Below are 27,908 nucleotides of genomic sequence, written 5' to 3'. Positions count from 1 at the left end.
GGAAAACGGGTTTACAGTGTCACGGATTATGATCACTGCTCTAAAATCAGGTCTTTTTTAGAAAAACATTTTCCCCCCATTGAACGCACTATATTTTATTTTAGGAAACATTTAAAGTATTTTGGAACAGTAAATATGTGAGGCTAAATAATTCAAATAAATCATTGACTTCTGCTCTCTTCATTATTTACAAAAACAGATTTCTTTATAAGACATAAAAATACATAAAAAAAAACTTTACATATACTCTGGGAACAGTTTAACTGAACACTTTAGCGGTTTTAAAACCTTGACTTCCAAACCACGGTGAACATTGATATCATTACATGCCTAGTTGAAACCACATAATTTTCAGGTTATACAATATGACATCTTTAATCATTTCCCCAACTAAGCAAATAACAAGCAGTGTGTTCCAAATGTTATACATATATCGCTCTCTGTAAGGAACAAACTATCATGCAAACTGCACTGGTCAAAACGGCCACTTTGTAGGGGCTCTGCAGAATGGAGAGGATTTCAAGGGCACAAGTGATGGACACTTTAGGTCTCCATGAACGCAGGGAAGTTGTTTGGTGTCAAGCACTAAGGCACATTCAAAGGGCTCATCCCTATGCCCTATCTTTCATTCTATCCCTTTGAAACTGGGGAAAGCCTTTGAATGCGAAGATTAGGCCATAGGGATGAACCCTTCTGAATGGAACGTGTAGTTGGAGAAACTCAATGGTTCAATGGCGACCTCATGTGGACTCCACTATGTAGTTGCGCACAGGGATTTATGATTCATGATTTATGATACATGTATATAGGGTTTATGAAAATGGGCTCATATTTGTATCAAAATACTTTGGTGTCTTGTACTATTGTATTTTTAAAATGTTGTAAAATACTTAGTGAGAAGTCTACATGATGACATCATAAAAATGTGGCCTTTGATTAGAGCTTTCTCAGTTATTTTCCTAGGCTTGAGAGATCATAACAGAAAATTTATTAATATTGAAGAAGTTGATCAATGCTTGGACTATGGATGGAATTATGCATCACATATAAGAAAGTAACAGACAAATAGCAGGGGTCAAATCAGAAGCAAGTCAAAATAAGGAAAATAAGACAAACAAAACAAAGTCCTACAGTGGCGATACCTACAAAACTTCATTGGCTGTTTCTAATGCCAGTAGCTGATCTTCAGGTGCTCTTTATACTTAATTACAAACTTTAACATAGTTAATCGGTTTGAGGAAAAAAAAAAATTTTAACACTCCAGTCAACAGACTGGTCAAAAACTCCCAACTTATGTTTTATAGCAGCAAAAACAGATAGCTACTTTTTTTTTTTTTGCAAAAAAGCAAACATAATTTATGGAAATGACTAAAACTGAAGATTTTAGTAGTTTTTGGAAATCATGATTTTACATTAAGCATTGAGATTTCATTGCAAAAATATTGAAACATAAAACTTTTAAGATATGGTGACAATTTTCACAATCAAGAGATATAATATTATATTCCATCTCATTATTTGCATTAAATGTTTTTTTTTCACAGTGATTAAAGAGATAATCTTCAAGACAGTACCTTCTGTATGAAATTGTACAACATCTATACTAAAATCAAAAAGAAACACACGTTACATTTTTTATTAATTCCTCCTCGTGTACAGTAGAGGTGATCAGGTGCAGAGAAGCTGACTTAAACTTGCTCAGAGAAAACCTGTTGTTATCAATTATAGTTTACTTCACTAAATCAGTTTAATGTGGTAAGGTATTGAGCCTAATGATAGAAGGTTTGCAAAGAAAAGTCATGCTTCCTAGTAAAAATACAGTATTTTATTTTAATACATGTTGTGGCTGCTGTATTTTGTAGTTTATTTTGATACAATTAAATTGAGGTATTTGTATTTTATTTTAAAATAGATTTTAATGTATTTTAGCCAATCCCGTTTGTGCATACCTGGAGAAATTAAATTAAATATATTTGATCTAATAATGCTATTTTTATATGTTATACATATAATTTTAAGTAATCTGAGCTATTGCTATTATTTTTATTATCATTAATTTATTTTACTTGTCATCTGTAAAAGGTAATTCTGTTGACAAAAAGTGTGTCAAGATTTGATAGCATGACAACCCTCTCATGGAACACCATTATGATTCAACAGTTAAGTAATCATTATGTAAAAATAGAAAATTGGGCTCAATCTTCCATAGTTGGTTATACCACAATATGGACAATTATAATGTTTATACATTTTTTTATAACTATACATTATATATATTTATATCTATACATTATATATGGTATGGGACTATTCAAATGTTTCCAAGATTTACATCATTTATCTTTGCAGAGCATCAGTGAGCATTTGAACTAAGCCACACTTTTCATGAGAATGAATAAAAAAAGATTTTCAGGAATCATATTTCCCAAAACCAGGACATCCCTAACTGACATGATACAACGCCCTCTAATGGACTAAACAAACACATGATCCAAAAAGCCATGTGAGCAGCACAGGAATGTCAGACTGAATCATCAGCAGCACATCCATACAATGCGCCTTTATATTCTGTCTGTGGCTGATGGCGACTGATAACATTGACGTGGAAGTGTTTTTCGTGAGAGAAACAAGTTGGGATTTGATTGACGCAGAATTCTTGGTTGCAGGCGGAGCAACTGAAATGGAGAAAAGAAACCGAAACCTAAGTCTCCATTATAAACAAAAGATTTACCTGGAGTTTTCTTTTGCTCCGTCCAGCAGGTTTACATCGGCATAGCAGGCTGTACGATGGACACCAGGTGAGTAGCCTATACTGTTCCTAATATTTAAGGATTGAATTTGTTTGTTTGTTGCCATATGTTAAAGTTACTCTAAAGGTAATTATTTGTCATAACTTAGTCTACTCGTCCATTTGGTTTGAACATTTTGGAGTTTGTTTCTCTGTTGAACACAAGTTGTTGGGTAAAAAAAAAAAAAATCAACCATTGACTTTCACAGTATTTTTTGTACCTGTAGATGTCAATGGCTTCTTGTTTCCAACATTCTTCAAAATATCTTGTATTGTGTTTATCAAGAAAGAAATTCTTAAAAGTTTAATGTTTGTGAGTAAATAGTGAGGAAATGTACATTTTGAGTGACCCATCCCTTAACTTACATAAGCCATTTCAGTGTGAAATCCTTGAGTTCGTTTATAACCAGGTGAAGAAAGAGCTTAAAACTTCTGTTCAGCAGATGAGATAAGTTATATAACAAAACAACAACTGCAACAACACAGAAAGCAGAAAAACAAGTTCATTTTTAGTTTCCGTGCCTAGTCTTGCATTTGTTAGGTCTTAAAATCAATTTAGATTGTATGAAGCTTTGAGTCGACTAACACATTTATTTCCAATGTATTTTGTAATATTTTCCTTATATAAATGAGTTAATTTAAATGAGTTAGTTCAAAATGGCTGTAATGGTTCTAAACTTGGGTGTTAACATTTTTCTCTTTACAAACAAACAATAAACAAACAAACAATGTGGCTTGGGCTGTAATTATTGAATATGGTTTGCCAGTGTGTCCTCTTTCTAATCCTCAACATCCTGGGGAAAAAACATCTCTGTATTTATCTAAAACCGATGTCAAACATTGTTATCAGTGGGAAGCTGAATTTATGACCAAAGACTATATAATGCTAGAAAGAATTGTAGAGATGCACTGATGATTAGCTGATACTATACTAAATGCATAAAATACAATTTGACATGTAAGGAAAACTAAAAAAAAAAAAAAAAAGAATCCCCATTGACATTTAGGGCAATATATACTTTCAAAATCAGAATTTTCAATAGCAGCTTTATGATTGTTCACATTTTAAACATTTGGTGACACAGTTGGCATAAATTTTTGTGATTACCAAATATTGCGAAAGTTAGAGCAGAGGCCAACAGTGTATTGCAGTAAACACCACACAAACTGTTGTCACAAACCTAACCTAGATATTATCACAAAAGGGAACTACAGCTCTTTTGTTTTGCATGACTGTAAAGCAACGTAAAATCTGCCCTGGCCATTCAGAATGAGCTGCTAGTTATGTTAAGATGCCATATATTTTACATATTTTGGAATGCATTATTCGCATAACTATGTGCTCTGAATAAATATATTATCGTTACTCAACAAATTCTTCTGTTTTGATTCTTGACACAGGGAAGAACTACAACAGCTCCTCTCAGAGTATGTAGAAAACACACTCAACTACATCCAGACAGTGAGAGACTTCTGCGACAAGCAACCAAAATGGACCCTTCAGAGAGAAACAGAGCTGGAGAATATGAGAGACATCAAGGACCAAGCAGACCAAGTCAGTCTAAAGTTTGACCATGTTCAGCGCTCCGAGAACAAGTTCAAGGCTTTTGGGGAATTCCTGTGGAGTGGTTTAACTCAGGTCACAGCTGAGTCCAGATATCAGGAGCTAGAGAAGAATCTGGGTGCTGTCCTGAAAGACACCCTCGAGGGGCTGGAGAAACTTGACCACTTTCTGGATGCAGTGGAGAAGCTTAGAGTCACATCGCTGTTTGTGTTTACTGGACGAAGCTTCTTGCCAAAAGGAGTGAGTCCAGAGAGTGTGCGATCGGTCATCACAGCTGCCAGAATGGCCTCTCCTCTTCTAATTCACTTCAAGCGAAATGCAGAAACCTTCTTCCTTCCTTCACTCAGTAATCTAGACGTCCTGACCTTTCAGCTGGACAAATACATACGAATCACTGAACAGATTTGTGAGAGGATTGAGAAAAAGTTAGTACTTGAATTAATTTGTTTTACTTACTTGATTGATGCAGGATACCAAATCATCTTAGTGGTAATTTTAAAGTGAACAAGTTAATTCCATTTTTAGATCTATAAATAATATTTGTTTGCATTATTTTGTTCCTGTCTCACAGATCCAGGAGTTTTTTGTGGTTTGAAGATGTCTATAGGTAAGTGTTCTAAATCATACAATTAAGAAAAAAAATCTATAACAGAAGATGAGGAAAGATTCAAACATGATTATTCATAGAGGTGTGTGAAAATATTTATACAAGTGAGTATTGTGATACTACACTGCCTGACAAAAGGCTTGTCGCCTTTAGGAACAACAAATAATAACTTGACTTCTAGTTGATCATTTGGAATAAGAAGTGGCTTATATGAAAGGCAAAGGCCTCTAGATTACAATTATTTTACCAAAATAAAATATGATCATGCCTTGATTTTTAATTATTTAATTAGGATAGTAAGCTCTGACTTTGCTTAGACAAAAGTCTTGTCATTTAACAGAAACAATGTACAGTATTGAATATAAAGTCATGGTGCAGTGAAAAAAGAATTAATATTGTGTATGACTCCCATGAGCTTGGACGCCTGCATCCATACATCTCTTGAATGACTCAAATAACTTATTAATAAAGTCATCTGGGATGGCAAAGAAAGCGTTCTTGCAGGACTCCCAGAGTTCATCAAGATTCTTTGGATTCATGACTGGGCTGGCCAATCCTGGAGCACCTTGACCTTCGTTGCTTTCAGGAACTTTAATGTGTAGACTGAAGTATAAGAAGGAGCGCTATACTGCTGAAGAATTGGCCCTCTCTTGTGGTTTGTAATGTAATGGGCAGCACAAATGTCTTGATACCTCAGGCTGTTGATGTTGCCATCCACTCTGCAGATCTCTCGCACAGCCCCATAATGAATGTACTGTAAGCCCAAACCATGATTTTTCCTTCACAGAACTTGACTGATTTATTTGAGAATCTTGGGTCCATGCAGGTTCCAATATTTCTTCTGCAGTATTTGTGATGATTGAGATGCAGTTCAACAGATGATTCAGCAGAAAAATCTACCTTCAGCCACTTTTCCAAATGATCAACCTGAAGTCAAGTTATTATTTGCTGCTCTTACATGCTTGGTGATGATCAATTGTCAATTGATGTATCAATTCTCAAAAATCACTGTTTCAGCATTTATATGTGTAAGATTAATGCAAGTGACTTTGTATTGGATTAAAGTAAAACTCTGATGCTAGATGCAGTGTTACTTTCACTGAACATAAACTGTGACAGGAAGAGGCACAAGAATGCACCGCTAGTATTAGCATTAGCAAATTAGCTTGTTAGTTGGTAACTGAAAGAAGCTATAAATATGCTGTACAAAAAGCCACCACAGTACATAGAGGTAAATTGTCTTTCACGGAAGAAAATAAGCACTAAAGAAGGTCAATAACAGACATGTTATTTGCAAAATCCAATATTTGAGGAACACTTTTTTGAGAGTGGTGTTCAGATGAATATGTAAAAATATTTGCACAATTTTCTCACAGTAAAATCTGATCATAATGATATTGGAACTGTATGTTTGCACCAGCTCTGCAATTCAGCACTCCAGTCACGTCAAGTTAATTAATATTTAACTTCATAAAACAGATTGGTTGAATGTTAAAATCATAACGTGGACAATTCACTTTCTGATAATTACATGGCAAACGGCTATAATGAAAGCTTTATAGCAGGATGTAATTCAGAAAATTTTCAAGGCTCTTTTTGTCCACATTTTTTTAATGTTACAGACATATTCTGAAATGGATATTCTGAAATGGAATTCATTATTTTTCCTAAAAAAACGTTAAAGAAGTTTGCGTAAGATCTTTGCTAATTTATTACAAATAAAAAATAAGAAGACCAACTGAATCACATGTACATACAGTAACTAATCACAGTCTTTGGTCAATACTTTATTGAAGCACATATGGCACCAATTACAGCATGACGTCTTTTTGAGCATGATGTTACAAGCTCGCAACACCTACTTTTGTGAATCAAATCTTATTTGCAATACTTCTCATGCTCTATCAGGTTGGATGGGGAGCATGGTGTACAGCCATTTTCAGATATCTCCAGAGATGTTCAATTAGGTTCCTTTTTTTCTGAAGGAGGAAAATGCTATTTACTTCCAAATACTTCAAATATAGTCTGTGTTAGTAAATGCAAGACTATTTATGAAATCCAGGCATAACACTGTATGACAAGTTTCAGATGACTAATCTATAGCCTACAGCTAATCAATCTGTCGGATTCTGGAGTGCATTACAGGTCTAAAGGAAATTGTACATGATAAATTATTTTAAAACAAATACATTTTTAGATATGGTATATAAGCATATAATAATTTCACTCACCTGGGAATTGGAGGCCATTTGATGGTTTGAAGTGCACACAGCATGCCATATTATTTGATAATTTTATGTAATAATTCCAAAAGGCAAAAGACTGTGTAAAGCCACATAAAACAACAAAAATATGATGTATATGCAAAGTTTAGCAGCTAATTAGATGGAATGACGTGACTGCGACCAGCAAGACCTAGCTGTCACTCAAGTGGCCACTCCCTCAATTATGCAGACTTAATATAACTTAATATAACCGAAACGGATGAGTTCTAAAAAAATTCACCCCCTCACAGATGTCATGATGGGTAATATTAGCTATATACACCAAAAGAGTTTTTTGTATCAGGCTGTAAACACCTTTTTTTCTGCTGTAAATTTGGCAATTTTAACATTGGGGTCAATAAAAATGTGCTCTCTTATGGAGCCAGGCCTAGTGGAATTTCCAAGAATTGCAGTTTCAGTTACTTTCGTATTAGCTTCACGAGGGAGAATGGGATGTTGCTGCTTGGGTACATCTGATTTTTATTTTTAAAAAAATTATCGCCAGTGGAGGTTTGAGTAAAATAATGACTAAAATATGAAAAAAAATTCTGGATGCACTGTATATAACAACAAATGATATAACTTGTTTACCTAAATAAGCAAGCACTTTAATATAATTTTTTACTCAAAATAAACAAAAGCTTGTGCTCACTACATTGTATATTACATGGACTTGTTAATGCAGATGCATGCTCTAATTAAATAAAATATTTTGCTTTGTTAAGAATAGATAATGAGCTCATTAAGATTTTCCCCTCTAAAAATCTTCCTTAAAAAAAGAAAAAGACAGCTTTGGATTGCAGTCTGTCACAACCCCTTATTGTGTTGCAATGCAAGATATTTGATGGTACACAGCCCAAAATAATTTTCATGACCTTTAGACCAAATTAAGTGAATTGAGAGAATTCTACCATTTAAATTCAGTTTTTTTACTTCAGTTTTGTGCAAACTAATTTTATTTTGGATGATACATCATCACCGTTCACTCCCTCTATTCTTTGTTACAGTTTAACAGTAAATGTTTGGCATCTTTCCTCATCTTACCCTACAATGCAAACATTTTCATTCCTTATGGAGTTTGAGACACCATAAGATTGTTAAACCTGTTAAAAATCTTTACAGTTGTAAAAAGAGTGACCCTCTAGTGAAGTTCAGTTTGAACTTAAGTGAGGACTCCATGCAAAACATGCTCAATCATTTGAAGCAGTTGTGCAGTATAAGGTGAGACCTCTAGCTTTTTTATTTGATCAGCTGTTTCTTTTCTGTCATAAATGCCTGCTGTAAACAATATACTCTTTTATTGTTTAGGATGGATCAGAACATCCGGCTGACCTTCATTTTTCAGGAACATGCTCAGCACTTCATTGGTATATTCAGTCAGCGTTGCTCTAGAATGGAGCAGTTCCTGACAGATCTGGAGGAGAGTGCAGTTCAGCTGGACAGGATGAAGATGGGCGCCAGTATCTCCACTGTGGCTGGCAGTTCAGTAGGGGTGGCTGGAGGTGTTTTGTCCATCGTTGGTCTTGCTCTCGCCCCTGTAACAGCAGGGGTGTCACTGGCTCTCACTCTGACAGGTGTTGGTCTTGGGGTGACCAGTGGCGTCAATAGTTTAGTAACAGGCATCACTGAAGCAGCAGTCAACAACCATCATGGGAAAAATGCACAGAACATTTTCCAGAGATACATGGATGATGTTGGGAAGATACTAGACTGTCTGGAGGTGGCCAGTAATGAGGAGCGTTTGGAAGGGCTTGATACTGTAGACGTGTCTTCAGCAGGAAGGTTGATTGCTCGTGTTGGAGGAGTAGCCAAAGGTATTGATGCTATAATAGATGCAGCTTCAGCTGTAAAAGTGCTCAAAAGTGAAGAGGTGATTGCGACCGCAGCTAAGGTTGGACTACAAGAAGCACAGAGCGCTCGCAGCATTCCTAAACTAGCTGCAGACCTCCCTGACATTGGACAGCTGGCAAAAGGGACCCCCCTAGCTCTTACAAAGTCTGCTAGAGCTGGGTTTATCACTCTAAATGCCCTCTTCATTGGGCTAGATGCCATTTTTATTTGCAAAGAAAGCATAAGTCTGGCTAAGGGCAGTAAGAGTGATGCCTCTCAGCTCATTCGCTCCAGAGCAACTGTGTGGAAATCTGAGCTGGAGGCCTGGCAGAAGATCCATGATTCCTTATGCATTGGAATATGGAGATTTAGGAAGAGCCAGGAAGTGTTAGAGCAACTCTTTTTGCCATAAAATATTAAAAACCTCTACAGGAGTTTGAATTAGCATCAAGCTTTTGCATTGAATGAGCAACTATTTTGAACTGCCAATTGACCTGCTCTTATGGAACGCTAATTAGTTTAGCTGCACAACACTTGCAGACTTGTTCGATATAATAATTTATGTCTGTAAATAAAGCATTTTAGCAAATAGCAATGCACTAGCAATGAATGTTTTGAGAGTTAAAAATCAATATACTGTACTGGGTTTAGTGTAAGCTTAAAGCTGTTTATTCTGTGTATATGTTTTACATTGTAAAATCAACTGTAGTTTTATGGAGTTAATCTAGGGCCATATATACTTACAAAATAAAAATGTTTTGCAAACAAAAAATAAAGTATTGAGCAAAAATAAATAAATAAATGCAAATCTCCAAAAATCACACAACAAAAAATTATTTTTAAGAAATAAAGCTTACAAAGGGAAAGTTAAGTTTTGCGAAATAAGATGAAATTTTATTTGCAGTTCTTTATTTTTGTTAGCTAGATTAATTTTAATTTCTCAAAAAAAAATTAGCTTTGAGATTTTGGAGATTTGAATTTATTTGTTTATTTATTTATTTTTTGCTCAATACTTTATTTTTTGTTTTTTTATTTTTTTGAAACAATATCAAGTTTCTTTTATTTTGCAAGTATACATGGCCCTTGCTTGACTCCATATAGTTTTGAATAAACAAAATCAGCATTGTTTTGTCACTGTTATTTGCATTTAGGGTGGTGTGAGGGTTTTGTGTGCTTCAGTTAAAAGATCAAGGCATATGATGGGCGTATAAGCATAAAAGGATATCCTGTGTAGACTGTTTATAACAGCTGTTTTTTTAACGATGACAGACAGACAGGCAACTTTAATTGGAAGCTAGAAGTCAATTTTATTAACAATAATGAATATGAAACAGTTTTACCTCTGAAATATCACAGAAACCCTGGTTTACTTGAGTTCAAAATGTAGAAATTTCTGAAACTTCAAGTAGGCTAAAGGGCAGAACTTTGGGGAAGTCATAATGTCATAAGATTCTCAAAGACAGAACAAACAAAATATTACAACTATTCACAATATTATAACAAGTTGTGCTAGTACAGATCGTTAATCATCTGATAAGTACCTAAACAGTAAACTCGTGTCGCTCACAATGTAATATAACGTGGTTAAGCTTTGGTAACTGAATCAGTTACATATTTGAAGTAATGACGGCCTCTGTCGGTGAGTTGTGAAAGTTGCAAGAGTACTTTTTCCATCTTTTCCTTTTCCAGCTTTCACTGTTGTTTGCAGCTCAGACGAGAGTTACTTCCGCCGTCATCGAGAGGAAGTCTGTTGCTCTGGTTGTTCCTAGCCGAGTCTTTCTGCTCCACACCTAAAAAACAAACGAACAAAAAACAATGCATTGCAGGAATTAGCTGCATGTTTTTGTGGCAACGTTGGCAACAGTTTTCCAAATGATTTTTGGTCTGGTCTGTTAGTGTGTGTTTGAAAGTATTGATTTATAATCATGGCTGCGTAAGAAAGTAATCAGAGTCAGACCAAACTACTCGATTTGTAGATTTGCAGCATAAATAGCTTTAGCTCGTAGTAAAAGACTGTGCAAACACTGGATGATATGCTAACTTAAAAAAACCACGACCCTGCTTAGCATGATATTGTAAGTTCTGCAGTGAGTTACCTGAAGGAGCAGGAAAGACTGAAAACGACGTCGAGGTGTTTTTGCCCCACACACGTGAGTAACACTGGCATGTTTAATGTTTCAAACGTGATACGTTTCACACAATCATGATACGCCGTTTTATAGTTTTAGCTGTAACAGTAGCATTTTGAGTGTCCGTATTTGTCACAGCTGTCAGTTTTACTCTTATTTAAAAAATCCTCAAAATAAAGTCTAAACAACTAGTCTAGGTCTAAGCTGGATGTTCTGAGCTAACTTAAGTTTTTTAAGTTAACTTAAGTCCCAGGCTGCAACCGATATTAGGTGGTAAATGGGGTAAAAAGCTTTTGAAATGAATTGAAAAATAAGCCAAACTCTCTATAAACCACAACATGTAACAGTTTAACGTTAATGTTATATAAAAGACCTGCTGGTTTGTGAATTTTATTCTTTCTCCACAGGGTGGTTGAAAATTCTGTCATAACGTTTAAGAAAACAAACCAATTTTTTTTTTTAACAGTAAAAATGTTGTAAGAAATGTGTTAACATTTGTGTAACCAATTTGAACTTGAATACCATGCATAACCTATGGATAGTATAGCAACATACTTTAAAATTTTTAAACCATGATTAATTTTGGGGGAAGTTAATTGACTTTTTTCACATTTTATTTCAAAATGAGCAAGAATGTCAACATTCTTTCTGCCCATAAAGACACAAATATTGTCTTACCATCCAGTGTCTGTTGTTCCATTCTCCTCCTTGATCGTCTTAACTCCTTTGCCTTCAGTGCTTCTCGTACTTTCTGTACGTTCTCTTCCCTTAACCTTCGCTCTTCCTCCAGTCGTCTCTCCTCTTCTTTCTCCATTTCTTTAACCTTTTCCAACACATTTTCACTTGAGATCATTGTCTCTCCATTGGTCTCCATCATTTTCTTGATCTTTGCCAGAAGGTCAGCCACCTGGTCCTCTCCTGCTTTAGGATTGCTGTACAAAGCATGGAAACGGCCTCCACATTTCTCAACCAGCTTATACAGCTCCACATTCAACTCCACTTCTTGCTTTAGGCTGGAACCACGTAATTGCTTTCTATCTAAGATGGTGAAGAGCACCAAGCTCTGTCTCCAAGCTTCTGGACCAAACAGCTCTATATGTTCCTCCACGGCATGCCGCTCACGCTGGGAGAAGGAGAACGACAGTGGCACCACCAGCAGCAGGGCATGGGCACCAGGCTGGCACAGACTCATACTCATCATGATCTCCTTCTTTACGAACCATAGTGATGTAGAGGAGCCATTGGCTTTGAACCATTCCCAACCTGGAGTGTCCACCACTTGCACCTGGCATCCTCTCACCAGACCCTGACGTGCGAAACACACTCGCGTCTTCACCCCAACCTCATCAAAGGCTTTCTTCCCTAAAATAGCATTGCCAACAGCACTCTTCCCAGATTCTGTAACTCCGACTAGGACAAGTCTCAGTTTAGGAAGCTCAGAAAGGTTAATGCCTTGTTCTGCATACAAAAACAATATAAAGAAGATGATTTTTATTAATTTTTTGTTGCTGTGAAACAAAATAGGCTGATCAAATTTATTACATTTCTAATCTTAGCCAAAAGAGGAAGATACTGTATTTGAATTTTATATTTAAATTAATATATATTATCAATATAGTATACCATTAGTGAACTAATAAACAGTGTTTATTTTTAGTGACAGATTTGTCAGTCATACATTCATCAGTACGACAAATATGAATTTATTTAAATCATGCTCTATTTAGAAATAGCATTTATTGAAATTGTTTAGAATCTACATAGACATGTTTAATGTGAAAATACTATTAATAATAATTATAATGGTAATAGTAATAATTCTTACTGATTTCATTAATATATGATTATCAAATATGCGTCGCATTATTTTTAGTTTATGCATGTTTTAAGCTAATCATAATAATTTATTCGTATTTTGAATAAAATATTGTATGTTTGGGTTTAATATTAAATATTTTTTGAGTAAAAAATACTTTGCAGCATTCAATGGTCATTTATGGAACTAACAATCATTCAAGTATATGAAATTAAAACTGAATTCTAATGCTATTTTATTTTTATTTTATTTTTTTTTGCCACATTTAAAAAAAAAAAGTTTTCACATTTTACATATTAAAAGACAGCCTTTTTCAATTATATTTTATTTAAATTCTATACAGCCATAATATTGTTACATTTACTAAAAACACATTTAAATTATATAATAATAATAATAATAATAATAAAACACAATTAGTTTTAGTTAATAGTAATCTGTTCAAAATTGAGTTTTATATTCATACTGAATAAAAACTGCTCCAAATATGTATTTAAGAGTTTATCAGTGTGGAACTGCATTGTCCACAAACAAATATCTTATGACTCCATATGATTTAAAATGCATGCTGTGTAGGTTTTTAATCTGTAAGCTATATTTTCTAATGTAAGGCTTGAAATCTGCCTGATCCATTGAATAGAATTTGGTCTTTGCATCTTTGTCCACAGCAAGCTATACATTTTTGGGCATAAAGCAATCTGAGGTGTATAAATACTTGCTTGCTTCTGCTGTAATTTTGTTTCTCTGGTTATTAGCACAGCAGAAAAAGCCTCGGATCTAGTAAAATTTTACTCTTACCTCTTCCCAAAATAATTGACTCTTTTTGCATTTCCAAATACAGCAAAACAGTGATTAGCTTCCATTCATTTTTTTGCAAATATCTGGTATATTTTTAAATACATATTTATTTAATTCTACTAGTAGTGATCTATATTTCTGCATTATCCATTTATACTAGTGGTGTAACATCACAAATCTCACGGTTCGGATCACATTATGGTTTTTTTAGTCAATGATCTGACCATGTTTCGGATCATCCACAAATGGAAGGAGATAAATTTTCCATTTATTACAAAAACATTGCTAAAAAATATTCAAAATAAAATGAAGAAATAATCAGCTGAATAAAACTAAATTCTAAAATGTTCAGTACTGTGAAAAATTCACTGTTACTACTACTACTGTTGCTGATATAGTTGAGTGTATAAATCTAACAATATAATTTATACAATTCATATTTTTAGTCACATTTTCAATAAATTATTCAGTTTTTCATTGCTAGATGTATCAATTTTAAAGAATGGCATATTTTAAAAGGCTGGTTATATTGGTTAAATAATGTAATTGCTGCCTACAACTTACATTTTTAAGCGTTAAATGCATATGACAGTGATTTTAATCTTAACTATACACATCAGTGGTTTTATCTGTTTTTGTTTGTATCTGTTTTGATTGTTTGTAACTTCATGCAAGTCAAAAGACTAGACTGAATATCTTTCTTGATTTTTGCCTTTTTAAGCACCGATTTGAATACAGCGATTCGAAGGATTAATAAACAAATGCAAATCACTGTCATTTATAGTTTATGTTGCGAAGGTGTTGAGATCCCGATCTTTTAATGATTTAATCGTGCAGCTTACACTGAATGCATTAATGCAGGCTAAACAAGTAGTGACAGAAAACACCTTTAATAACCCACATTGTTTAATAGCAAACACCTTCTAAGAAACCCATCAGATCCCGAATAACCTACCACAACTTCTTTCATCATCGTTATATTTTACAGGAAAGCCTAAATGCTTTCATACATGATTTGAATGGCGCGAGATGCGATTTGTCTGTTATCGTTACAAATTTAGGATTAATCTACAAGTTAAAAAAGTATTAATCTGCAGGTCATGTGTGTTACGAACTGAGGGTTGTGATCCGTACGAATTACGGATCAACCGTGATGCGTCACACCCCTAATTTATACTGTATAATGGTGTGAATTTATAGACATAGTGTGAGCCTTAGCATTAGTGTTCCAGTCCTCATCCAAAACTGCAAATATTCCTTCCATGCATCCAACTTACAATATTAAATTTTTTTTTATTAATTCTTGAACGAGAAACGTGTGAATTGTATTTAAATTATATTCAAATTCAACTCGTACCATCCTGCATCTCGCCTATCAACTCTAAATAGAAAAAACATATTAGCGTTAGTATAACTTGCTACAATGTTCTTCTTGTTACAATAGCATTATAATAAACGCCTCGATATGAATGTTTTTTTACATGTAAAGTGAAAACATCAAACCATAATTTCATCTGCACATAATTTATTTTGGTCAAGTGTTATTTTACTCGATTAGTTAGCTGAGTCTATTGCACCCTATTTCATACATGATAATTCAGAAGAAAAACACACAAAATAAATGTAACACTAAAGCTACTGTAGCCACTGTAATCAACAATGTGCGTAAAGTAATCCTCTACCACCTCCTATATTAGCACTTTCATTTAACATGCTCTGTATTAATCACATTACTTTTTGTGTTGCTTGGTCAGAATTGGAAGCAATAAAGGCAGTAATAAAAAGGCTGTATGATTATCAGCTGCTCTATTGAAAAGATTGCTCCCTCGGTAATAATCTTGTATAATGAGCACACACCAGATTGGTCTGTAGACACTAATTGCTTCATTAAATTTTATTTGCTGAATGCCTTGTTGATTTGGAGGTTTAGTAGAGGTCTTTTTTTATTAAATGTCACAAATATCACATGCTGAAGGTCTATCTCTGTTGACTTTATCATATCATATTTATCTGATGAATGTAACTTTGGCCTTATTGTATTGCCTTGACTACCTAATTACGTCACCGCTATTAGGCATGATTTAACAGCAGTAAACAAAGGAAAGGTTTTCCTGTAAAATCAACATGACAGAAACTGAATGTAACTACTACTATGTTCTCTGAATAGTCCTTAAACAAATCTAGTACAATTGACAAGTTCCGTAAATTGAAATGACCACCAAACATGTAATCTAATACTGTAAATTCTGGAAAAATTTTCTTTTGAGTTGTAGTTGCCTACTGTATGAAGTAGTTTATGAATTCAAAACATAAGTTTCTCAATACACTGAATAATAATAATGTTTTTACAAGTTAAAGTGCTCTTGCTACAGAAACGCTGCAGTTTAAGTAATTCATATTCTGGCTTGTGATGGCCCCATCCAACATAGAAGGATCTCACAATTATTCCATGAAGAAATCAAATATATTCCTGTATGGCGGCAAATCAATGCCAATATTAATCGAGCGCAGCGGTGATGTTTGCGCGCGAGGAGAAGTGAACCGTGAGCAGATTACAGATCTACACGCGAGAAAACTACAGCTCGCGAGCGCACAGGGGATCTTCACGCGCGCGCTCAACTGATCCAGCGCGAAGAAAACAAGTCCCGCGCGCGCACCTCATCATCTGTGCGCACGATGTACGCTCTCGCGAGCGAGGTCATGCCTACAGCGCGCGCGCGCGCGATCAGTTCTCTCCGCTCGCTCGCTGGTTCTTCTCTCTGCTCGCGCGAAACATTTTGGAATTTTGTCAGTCCTGGGGCGGGACTTGGTTCACTTGTTATCTCTAGCGCTATTGGCTACTCTACCTTTCCGGAAGTTAGCCGGGATTGGACGCCGATTAAACGACGAACCATAATTCACGTGATCTTATCATCACCTTAACAAACATGGCTTCAACGGACCAGCACGTAAGTAATCATTTCATTTATTATGAAAATTATTGCCTTTGTTAGAAAAGGTAGTTATTAGAAACTTTATTAACAGGCGCCCTGTTTACTGACACATTGTCTTGTTAAATCAACTAAATCTACTTAATCTTTAATTTATATTTAATTTACACAAAGCAAATTAAAATTTTGATTATGCTTACTTTGTAGTCAAAGTATCAATACTTCATCAATATATGCAATTGCACTATTGAAGGTAGTAAAACTACATTATTCACAAACTAGTGTATACTTTATATTTGGTATTCTGCTCAAATAAAGTATATACCATTGCACACTGTATTTTTTCTTTCACATTTAAGTTTTCATTATATAAATTTTGTTTAGAGAGAGCACTGCAAAAAATGCTTTTCTTGTTTAGATTTTGTCTTGTTTCTAGTATAAATATCTAAAATCTCTCATATCAAGAAGAATTTTCTACACAAGCACAACATATTGTCTTGTTTTGAGAAATAATATGCCAATGTGAGTTTTTTTCTTAAAACAAGCAAAATAATCTGCCAATGCGGTAAGCAAATTAATCTTGTTTTTTCTTTTGACGTAAGATTATTTTGCTTACCCCATTGGCAAAAACTCAATTAATATTGACATATTATTTCTCAAAACAAGACAATATGTTGTGCTTGTGTAGAAAATTCTTCTTGATATGAGAGATTTTAGATATTTATACTAGAAACAAGACAAAATCTAAACAAGAAAAGCATTTTTTGCAGTGCTCTCTCTAAACAAAATTTATATAATGAAAACTTAAATGTGAAAGAAAAAATACAGTGTGCAATGGTATATACTTTATTTGAGCAGAATACCAAATATAAAGTATACACTAGTTTGTGAATAATGTAGTTTTACTACCTTCAATAGTGCAATTGCATATATTGATGAAGTATTGATACTTTGACTACAAAGTAAGCATAATAAAAATTTTAATTTGCTTTGTGTAAATTAAATATAAATTAAAGATTAAGTAGATTTAGTTGATTTAACAAGACAATGTGTCAGTAAACAGGGCGCCTGTTAATAAAGTTTCTAATAACTACCTTTTCTAACAAAGGCAATAATTTTCATAATAAATGAAATGATTACTTACGTGCTGGTCCGTTGAAGCCATGTTTGTTAAGGTGATGATAAGATCACGTGAATTATGGTTCGTCGTTTAATCGGCGTCCAATCCCGGCTAACTTCCGGAAAGGTAGAGTAGCCAATAGCGCTAGAGATAACAAGTGAGCCAAGTCCCACCCCAGGACTGACAAAATTCCAAAATGTTTCGCGCGAGCAGAGAGAAGAACCAGCGAGCGAGCGGAGAGAACTGATGTAGGCATGACCTCGCTCGCGAGAGCGTACATCGTGCGCACAGATGATGAGGTGCGCGCGTGGGACTTGTTTTCTTCGCGCTGGATCAGTTGAGCGCGCGTGTGAAGATCCCCTGTGCGCTCACGAGCTGTAGTTTTCTCGCGTGTAGATCTGTAATCTGCTCACGGTTCACTTCTCCTCGCGCGCAAACATCACCGCTGCGCTCGATTAATATTGGCATTGATTTGCCGCCATATTCCTGACTTGCAAATGGATTTAATGTATGTAAATGACTAACTAAATGGCTTAATGGGCATCTATTTTACCCCTTCTCAAGATTTAAGATAAGTCTTTTGTGTCTCCAGAATGAGTCTGTGAAGCTTCAGCTCAAATCACTTATTGGATTATTTGTTATACCTTTCAGAATATTGGTTTTCTGCTCTAAACACAATGTAGCTGTTTTTGTTGCCCGTGCCTTTAATGCTGGTTAACACCGTTCCCAAATGCCGCCTTGGCTGTGTCAGATAAACAGCACAGTGACAGACATGAAGGAAGCAGATAACAACTTCACCAATGATTATTTGATGTATTTGTTGTGGAGTTGCTACAATGAGTCACACACAATGTCGTTACAAAGGTCACGCTCACAGACACAGCACATGTTTAGCTTTGCACTGTTTTTGCACAGCAAATGTGACAGGATACACGTAAATATCCACTGCTATATGGATATCTGTTATGTTAATGTACAAAATAAACCTGATTTAACGTCCACAAACCAGGATTGATGCGTCTTCTGTAATAATTGTACTGACATACGGCTGTGATGATAAAGCAAAGACGGTAAAACCGCTGTAGTTCATTACACACATGCACTGTTTTAAAAACGTTTTAAGCTTTTAAAACTTATTCTTGATCACATTTGATGATGATTGATGATCACAAAGAGCTGAACAGATCTTTTAATCCTGGTTGCTTCGTGCACGTCCTGTCTTGTTGTTGATAATACTCGTTACTACGCAGACATGTTCGTACACGGCTGTCAATCAAATTGGTGGGTGGGGAAACTGCAATCCTACGTCACGTTGCGATGGGCCTTATTATGGGAGGGATTTGAATCCCATTTTAACATCAGGAAATTAAAAAAAAGAGACTTACTGTGTTTCTTTCACTGTAATATGACTGTGGGCACACTATACCTAAACACAGTGCTGTCCATATAGTTTCCAGAAGATGATTTTCATCATAGGTGTCCTTTAATTATTAAATATAAATGAACATTTAAGAGTATTTGAAGCATTAAATTGATTTTCTAAAACAATGGCAGAGTGTATATACAGTCAAGCTCTAAATTATTCATACCCCTGGCGAATTCTGACCTAAAGTTTTTGCTCAGACGTATATAAAAGCTAAGAAATATTTTTTTCCACAATGATGCCGTTTATATATTGCCCTTTGGGAGAAACTTGTCATTTCTGCTAAAAAAAAATGCTAGTTGAATGAAAGTTACTTGCCTGTACAGGATAAAGTGTTCTTACTACAAAAAGTCACAGTTTAGTATAAGTTTAATAACGGACAGTCAGTCCAGAAGAGATTACTGACCGTGATCATCTGTTATCCCATCCATTCTTTTCAGTCAGATTTTCGGCTTCTCTCTTTACTAAATCTTCATTTTGTCCTGCTTTCTTGATGGTCTGTTTCATAGAAATGACTAGACTAATACATATTTCCTCTATCCTCTTATCTAAATATTGTTTCCCTGTATATTGTGAGTGCAATCTTGTGTTTACAACCTCGCACATATCCAAAGTACAAGCTATGAAGACCAAGCCTATATTGCTTCCTGAACTTTTATGGTGTTTTAAGAACTGTATATGTAAATTTCTAATCCTCATATAGTCATATCATAGCCTTTATGGTAACACTTGGTCAGTTATAGTTAATGTTAGTTCATGAATTTACTAACAAGAAAAAGTAATGAGCAATACATTTATATGTATTCATCTTTGTTGACGTTAATTGATGACAGTGAAGTCGTTCATTGTTAGTTCTTGTTAACTGAGTACATTTATGTGAATACAAGCACAGCTTTGTATTTTAATCATGCAGTAAATGTTGTATGATTAATAAATTCAGTACAAGATTGTTCATAGTTTATGTTAGTACGTGCTAATACATTAACAGTAATTAACGCACCTTGAAATGTTCTTGAAATTATTCTGTGTGATTTGGATTAATTATTAACATCTGAACTTATAAGACCAGAGCTGCAAGTCTCACTTTTTTTGAACATTGATTCCAAAGGTCATTTGATTTCCCCTCGTTTCTCTTCATTGCAGGTGGACAGACGTGCAGCATAATGGAGCGTGTTAACGACTACTTATCTAAATACAAGGGATATATTTTTGCAAAAGGTGAAGCCACTGCGGAGTACATAGACTCCCTGCAACAGTTTGAGATTCGTGACAGTGATGTTTTTTTGGTGACATACCCCAAGTCAGGTGAGAACAAGTAATGTTATGTTTTGAACATGGATATATTATTTTCTTATAAACATACTCCAGTAAGCGACTAATTTTTAGTTTTTTTTTTGTATGAGGATTAAATACAATTAAAAAACATATTTTATATTATATACATAGCATAACAAATTCAAGTGTCTTATTTGTTTCAAGTAAAATGTTAAAATAAGGGTAGAATGTATTTCACAAATTGCTAAAAGCTACTGGTTTGAGGAATGGAGGAAACTGATTGTAAATCAAAAAAAAAAAAAGATTTTCAGAAAAAGAGGTTCAAAACACATTCTAATGTATGTGGAAAAATGTTTAATACAATTTAGCATGCTGTTTTCATTTAATTCATCAGAAACTAATAAATTATTTAAGATAATGTAAGAAAAAAATGATGAGGATGAAGAAGATCTCAGTGAAGATGTTTATTCAGCATAGCAGTCTTAAAGTACACGGCAGTACTTTGTATCGGAGTCAGAATGAACCCTGGACATTACCATAAAGATTTTTTATTATTATTTTTTTTTACATAAACACAGATTCTTTTTTGTTTGCTTGCTTGTTTGCAGGTACAATATGGGCGCAGAACATCATAAATTTAGTTTGTGAGGACTCATTTACAGAAAAAACGAAATATTCCAACAATCTTGAGCAGATGCCATGGTTAGAGTACCTTGAAGGCCGAGCTGATTATTCTCTGCGTCCGTCTCCACGACTATTTGCCACTCATCTCATACCTAGACTGATGCCACAAGGCTTAAAAAACAAGAAAGGAAAGGTATCTAAACATTCTTACCGTGCTAATTGTAAAACACTTTCTTTAATATGAACTTCAAGAGTTATTGCTTGATAATAATAGCCGGTTTAGCATGCTGTCCTGGGAGAGAACCCTGAGCTCGGACATAATTGAGCCCAGGGTTCCTGCCTGGTCATGAGCATGTAAAGGGGTACGAGATCAGGTAGATCTCGAGAGCTCCCCCTGGTCAAGGAGGAAAGGCGTAGATGGGGTGGATGGGGAGATTCTTCAAAAATTGAAGATAAGGAAGTAATGCTAGTCGGGCTATTTATAGTCAGTTTGGAATGATCTGATTGGCTTGCTAATGACTGCAGATGATAGACCAGCCATGATCAATCATATCACGTGCTCCTCTCGAAATTAGTTTGCGAAACTTAATGCATTATTTATTTGTGACCCTGAACCATAAAACCGGTTGTAAGTGCCAGTTTTTTTGGAAATTGAGATTTCAAATTGGCATTTTAAATGGATAGTTTGCCAAAAACAAAAATTGATTTGTGCTCAAGTGGTTCCAAACATTTACGAGTTTCGTTCTTCTTTTAAAAGCACACAAATAAGTTATTTTGAATAAAGCTGAAAACCTGAAAAGTTGACTTCCATAGAAGAATTAGTAAATGATGACAGCATTTTCAGTTTTTGGTGAACTATCCCTTTAAAGCTGCATAAATATGCTTTACATTGTTGTATAGTTTGTTAGCACAGGACAATAATTGGTCGAGATAAAACTATTTGAACATTTTGAGATGTTGAAAGTTTGTAATAATAGAACTTTAACCTTTGTGTACAAATATGTACTACCCTTTCATTATGTTTGTGGTTGTTTTTGCCCCATTGACTTCAATTATAACTTTTTTTTCATTGTAAATCCTAGAGATCAAGTAATCATGCATTCTTAATTGTTGTTGATTTTACTTGTTGGGAAGAGGTAAAATGTGTAATTTTTACTGTTTATTGTTCGTTGGCACTATTAACGCTTTAGATAGACCTGTGCAAAAACGTATCTGGCTTTTATATGGAGTTTTATAGAGCAAAACAGCAGATTATATTTGTGCATAAATACAGTTTCTATGTTTAGTATGTTCTGAGAGCTGAGCTGCATATTTAGATTTTCTCAGACATATTAAGATAAGTAGAGATATCTCTCTCACACACACACACACTATACTCCATATAGAAGGCAGAAGCTTTTTTTTCCAACTGCAACTGATGATCAATTGTAAAAAGTAAAAAGTAAAAAGAAGAAGTCCCCAACAGGGAACACCAGCAACAATTAAGAATACATCATTATATGATGTCATGCCTTTGCAATCAAAAAATGGTATTATAATGGAAGTCAATGGGAACGAACACAATGAAAGGGTAGTACATTTGCCCAGAGTGTATGTAGAATTTTTAAAAATAATTTCAAAGTATCTTCCCAAAACGTGTGTCCAAATAAGATTTGTCACCAAAAGTTATTCTATTTTCTGAAACAGAGAATGTTGCTGCTAAAATAAGACTCAAAATCACTCCAGAGTGGATGAACAAATCCTCAAAAGCACACAAAGGCTAAAGTTGTGCAAATGAAGTTATCAATGCACATTACTAATCAAAAATTGAGATGTAAATTGTTTACTTCATGGAACATGATTTTTACTTAATATTTTAATGACTTTTAGCATAGACGGAAAATCATTTTGATTCATACCGTGTATTTTTGTCAATTGACAACAAACATACTTGTGCTAGAGAAGTTTTGTGGTCCCATTTATTCAACAATTTTCATTGCTCTACATGTTTTTTTAAATCCCAGATTATATACGTGAGAAGAAATCCAAAAGACAACGCAGTGTCATATTTCCACTTTTCCCACGTCTGGGCCAAAACTGAGACCCCGAAGAGCTTTGAAGACTTTCTGCAGCAGTATTTAGCAGGAAACGGTAAGACTAAAAGCACAATGTAAAACTTTTTATAGGGAAATTAGATAATGCATGATCCCTTTCCTTAAAAATAAAAAGTCTCAGGTTCAAATTCCAACACCGGCATGGGTTGTAGGTTGATGGGAGTGAATAACCAGCACTCTCCCCATCCTCAATACCACGGCTGAGGTGAGTCCCTTAAGGAAGGCACAGATCTCCCAATTGCTCCCCGGGTGCGTGTTCACGGTGTGTGTGGGTTAGATGGGTTAAATGCAGAGTATGGGTCACCATACATGGAAACATGTCATGCCTTTACCTTATTATAAAAAAACTGAATGCTATTTTATACATTGCAGCACAAAATTTTAAATTTTATTGTTAACAGGGCAAGTTGGTCCCCTTTGGCCCAACACAATATTTATAGAATTATTACTTTTGCTATTATTCTTATACAATCAATGTGGGGAAAGAGATTTGTCCTAATTGTAATATCTTCAGTTGAAGTCAGAATTATTAGCCCCTCCTGTTTATTTTTTCCCTAATTTCTGTTTAACGGTGAGATTTTTTTTCAACACATTTCTAAACATAATAGTTTTAATAACTCATTTCTAATGATCTTTGCCATGATGACAGTAAATAATATTTGACTAGATATTTTTCAAGATACTTTTGCACAGCTTAAAGTGACATTTAAAGGCTTAACTAGGTTAATTAGGTTAACTAGGCAGGTTAGGGTAATTAGGCAAGTTATTGTATAATGATGGTTTGTCCTGTAGACTATCGAAAAAAATATAGCTTAAAGGGGCTAATAATATTGACTTTAAAATGTTTTTAAAACACACACAAAAAAAATTATTCTAGCCGAAATAAAACAAAAGACTTTCTCCAGAAAAAAACATGATCAGACATGCTGTAAAAAATTTCCTTGCTCTGTTAAACATCATTTAGGAAATATTTAAAAAAAGAAAATAAATTCAATGGGGGAGAATAATTCTGACTTCCATTTAAATATAGAAAATGATATATGTACAGTTGAAGTCAATAATAGCAGCTCTATGATTGCAGATTGTCTTGAATTGTTTTACTGATTTTACTGAAAAGAAAAGATTTCAGAAATAGACATGTAATTAATGAAAATATTTAGCAGTAATCATATTAAATACAAGTAGTATTTCAAAGAAGAGTTGTTTTCTTATTGTTCTTTAAATCTCTGTTCAGTCTTCAAATCCCTCAAATACAGACCAGTACAAACAAAAATCTTGATGTCAGGGACAATGTCAATAACCTTTCTTTGATTAAATTAACTGTAACATTAGTTTTTTGATATTCAGATGAAATGACTACATTAACATAGGCCAAGTTATCAGATGTGTTGTTTAGATGAGATACGGTGTAGAATAAAGGTAGAAAAATTGAGATGGAGGATCACCTTGCTTTGACTTACCTTAAATTTTTTTTTTTAATCTGTGGATTTATACTGTGAGTGCGATTTTAAATGATTAAATTATCTTGTAGTTGGCGGTTCGTCTTGGTTTGATCACGTCAAAGAATGGTACAACGAAAGAGAGAACTACGACATACTTTTCCTGTCATACGAGGACATGATCATTGTGAGTAACCAAAGCTTTATAATAAGTCAATGATAAGGCTGCACAATATCGTTTAAGCATCGATATCGCAATGTGATCATTCACAATAGTCACATCGCAGGATATATGCAATGCTGAGTGTTATAATTTATCATCTCCAAGTGTTTTTGATGCCTGTGATTGTGTAACGATTTTAAAAGCATTCAGGTATAAGAAATTGTACCTTTTGTGACCTTAACTATAATTAATTTTATAGAATTTTTTTTAATCATTCAGTTACTGTACTTGAATACTGTTAAACTCCGGAAACGATGAAACACTTTATTTCAGTTGTATCTTTTTCTTGACTGAATTTCTAGATTGTTATGCATGAAAATACTCACAACACATGCAAATACAGAAATGCACTGCATATAGCACAGACCACAAAGAAAACATGTCTGGGGAACCCAAATAGTTTATAGATTGTTAGATTTTATGGAGATGCACACCCACTGCAGAATCATCTCAATCAGTCTAATATTATAAATTCTTTCTAAATAGAGATATTAAGTCATCTGGTGAAATTGTATTCATATCGCAATATATATCACAAAATAAAAAAATATTGCAATGTTACATTTTTCCAATATCGTCAGCCTTAGTATAGGAGTTTAAAAAACAAATAAACAATAATGTATGTGATTACTTTTTTTTTTTTTAGCAATGGCTTGAAATATTTTTTACATTTATTCAGACTCAAGACACCCACTAAATTGTCAGTATAATGTGTTTATATACAGAAAATAAATGTCAGCCTTTGAGAACAAGAATTGGTTTATTTCATATTAAAAGACTCTATTTAAGGATCACAGTGCAGCCCCAAAATATTATTTGGTGTTGAAATGTTTGCACTTTGACACTATCGTTAATAGCAATATATTTTTATCTGTAGACACATTTTTTAAGAATCAAACATATTATTAAAAATTATAGTTTTAAAGGTGCAGTAGGTGATCTGCCAAAATGCTAACCGTTAGCAAAATATCTTTGAAAACACAGTCCCTCCCCTGCCGTCCAAAGCCACACCTCCTGAAATCACAAACGCGCACCTTAAAGATGACAGTAGACAAGCCACTAGATCATGTCATTCGCCAGTTAGATGTTTTTTTTTTCAGTCATATGTAGCACGTTTTCAGTGGTGTAGTTAGCAAAACTTGTCATAATGTGCAGTATTTCATGCATGCAAGGGTCTCTAGTCTCACTCTCTCACACGCTTTGTCGGCCCAATATTTTAATTGGATGAACTGTTTTTTGTCTTATGCTCTGCCCAGAATATAAACATACATATAAATACATTTGGATCATTTATTGTGATCATTATTATTGGAATGTGAAGAGACTTTCAACCAGCACAACCAAAAATGTTTCTGAAGACAATCACCTACTCCACCTTTAAGCTTGTATTTTGTTTACAATACTACAATGATGATGGAACATTAGTATTTAAAAGCATTAGCTTGTTTACATAAAATGCTTTTAATACATTTTATTTGATGTGGACTCCAAAAACAGATCTTTCGTCATTGACCAATGTGCAAAATACAACATTTCTATGTGTGCATGTCTGTCTTATATTTGCATTTGCCATTGTGTTCAGGATCTCAGGACGGCAGTTGAAAAAGTCAGCAGATTCTTGGGGAAAAATCTTACTGCTGCTGCTATCGCATGTATTACGGAAAAGGCCACGTTTAAAAACATGAAGCAGGACCCCAAGGCCAACTATGAATTTCTCCCCAACACTTTGCTACTCAAGCCTCAATTCTTGCGCAAAGGTTGGTGTTCAAAGATCACAATCTTGTAACATGTAGACATTCTCTCTTTGTGTGTGTGTGTTAAATGGTTTTCTGTTGCAGGCACTGTAGGAGATTGGAAAAACACATTCACCGTGGCACAAAACGAGATGTTTGACCAGATATTTGAAGAAAGAATGAAAAACGTACCACTGCACTTCATCTTTGATTTAGACACCAAAACAAACCAGTAGTCACATAAATTACAAAAGCGTTGTTTGTCTTGTGGACATTAAGATGTTTTACTGGGATATCTAAATGTCCACAGAAAAGTGTCATTTTGTGGAGATCAATTGGCAATGGAAAAGTCCTTTTACTTAACAATTTGAGCTAGTTTCTGACTAAAGCATTACTAAAATCCACATATGTGATCCTTGACCAAAAAACAGTTCTTATATTGCACGTGTGTCGTCATCCTACATCTCAAAATGATGCATTTTTCTTTTATGCCAAAAATGATTAGAATGTGTCTGTCTCAAAACTATCTTTAAAAAAACTTTTGGTTAGAAATGTAAATTCAACGTTTCATTTGTACAATTTCAAAGGCGGCTTTTCTAAGTATTGGGAAGTTTTTTTTTTTTTTTTTTTAAACCATTAGATTCCAAATATTTAATAAGTTTTATCTATGCCAAATGTTGTCAATTTAATTCAGTTGACACTTATGACTGATTTTGTGGTCCAGGGTCAGATTTGTATTTAACAATAATGATTCATGAGATAATTATTATATTGCTATTTTCCATCATATTTGGAAACTATGGAAACCTGTTTCTGACAGGTAAAGTTACAATTATTAGACAAAGTCCAAATTATGACTTATTTAAAAATTACAATGTCAAAATTGTGACTTTAAAAAGTCGAATTTGAGATTAAAAAGTGGAAATTATGAGACAAAACTGAGAAACTACGACTTTAAAAAGTCAAAGTTGACTGTCAAATAAAAGAACATCATAGAAATTATGACTGTCAAAATTGAGATAAAAACTAAATTATGACTTTAAAAAGTCAAAATCATGAGATAAAAATAAGAAATTATGACTTTAAAAAGTCAAAGTTATAAATTAGTAGGTCAAAATTATGAGGTAAGACAGTTTTACAAAATTGTGACTTTAAAAGTCAAAGTTGACAGTCAATTTCTATGTTTTTTATTTGACTGTCAAACTTAAGATAAATCTAAATTATGAGAAAAATTCTAATTATGACTTTAAAA

The 27,908-nt window shown here is 34.2% G+C and overlaps 3 protein-coding genes across 3 annotated transcripts; 2 read left to right on the top strand and 1 right to left on the bottom strand.

Moving 5' to 3' along the window:
* Positions 1-2,497: 2,497 nt before the first annotated feature.
* On the top strand, positions 2,498-9,868 carry apol (apolipoprotein L). Its single transcript, XM_056451161.1, has 5 exons — positions 2,498-2,798; positions 4,190-4,777; positions 4,924-4,959; positions 8,346-8,444; positions 8,532-9,868. The coding sequence occupies exons 1-5, from the start codon at positions 2,788-2,790 to the stop codon at positions 9,463-9,465; spliced, it is 1,668 nt and encodes a 555-aa protein (XP_056307136.1). The 5' UTR covers positions 2,498-2,787; the 3' UTR covers positions 9,466-9,868.
* Positions 9,869-10,335: 467 nt separating this feature from the next.
* Positions 10,336-19,854, bottom strand: LOC130221200 (GTPase IMAP family member 4). The gene is made up of 3 exons (XM_056453559.1): positions 19,676-19,854; positions 11,861-12,640; positions 10,336-10,843 (listed from the first exon to the last, which is right to left on the bottom strand). Exons 1-3 carry the CDS (start codon positions 19,698-19,700, stop codon positions 10,746-10,748), a joined length of 903 nt encoding a protein of 300 aa, XP_056309534.1. The 5' UTR covers positions 19,701-19,854; the 3' UTR covers positions 10,336-10,745.
* sult3st1 (sulfotransferase family 3, cytosolic sulfotransferase 1) lies at positions 10,761-27,274 on the top strand. The gene is made up of 7 exons (XM_056453561.1): positions 10,761-11,203; positions 20,413-20,574; positions 21,153-21,361; positions 23,172-23,298; positions 24,793-24,887; positions 26,506-26,680; positions 26,762-27,274. Exons 2-7 carry the CDS (start codon positions 20,433-20,435, stop codon positions 26,890-26,892), a joined length of 879 nt encoding a protein of 292 aa, XP_056309536.1. The 5' UTR covers positions 10,761-11,203; positions 20,413-20,432; the 3' UTR covers positions 26,893-27,274.
* The last annotated feature ends 634 nt before the right edge of the window (positions 27,275-27,908 follow it).

This window comes from Danio aesculapii, chromosome 3, assembly GCF_903798145.1.
Source record: "Danio aesculapii chromosome 3, fDanAes4.1, whole genome shotgun sequence".
In the NCBI taxonomy this organism is placed as follows: domain Eukaryota; kingdom Metazoa; phylum Chordata; class Actinopteri; order Cypriniformes; family Danionidae; genus Danio; species Danio aesculapii.
The sequence above is the reverse complement of the archived record's forward strand: the minus strand, read 5'-3'. Positions and strand labels throughout refer to the sequence as shown.

Excerpts from the sequence above, each read along its gene's own strand:
- apol (XM_056451161.1), top strand. Across the intron at positions 4,778-4,923 it reads TGTGAGAGGATTGAGAAAAA|ATCCAGGAGTTTTTTGTGGT; the intron begins GTTAGTACTTGA and ends CCTGTCTCACAG. Across the intron at positions 8,445-8,531 it reads AAGCAGTTGTGCAGTATAAG|GATGGATCAGAACATCCGGC; the intron begins GTGAGACCTCTA and ends TTTATTGTTTAG.
- LOC130221200 (XM_056453559.1), bottom strand. The coding sequence starts at position 19,700 with ATGGATGGGATAACAGATGATCACG. Across the intron at positions 12,641-19,675 it reads TGGGATAACAGATGATCACG|AACAAGGCATTAACCTTTCT; the intron begins GTCAGTAATCTC and ends TTTTGTATGCAG. Across the intron at positions 10,844-11,860 it reads GGAACAACAGACACTGGATG|GTGTGGAGCAGAAAGACTCG; the intron begins GTAAGACAATAT and ends TTTGTTTTTTAG.
- sult3st1 (XM_056453561.1), top strand. The coding sequence starts at position 20,433 with ATGGAGCGTGTTAACGACTACTTATCTAAATACAAGGGATATATTTTT. Across the intron at positions 23,299-24,792 it reads GCAGTATTTAGCAGGAAACG|TTGGCGGTTCGTCTTGGTTT; the intron begins GTAAGACTAAAA and ends ATTATCTTGTAG. Across the intron at positions 26,681-26,761 it reads GCCTCAATTCTTGCGCAAAG|GCACTGTAGGAGATTGGAAA; the intron begins GTTGGTGTTCAA and ends TTTCTGTTGCAG.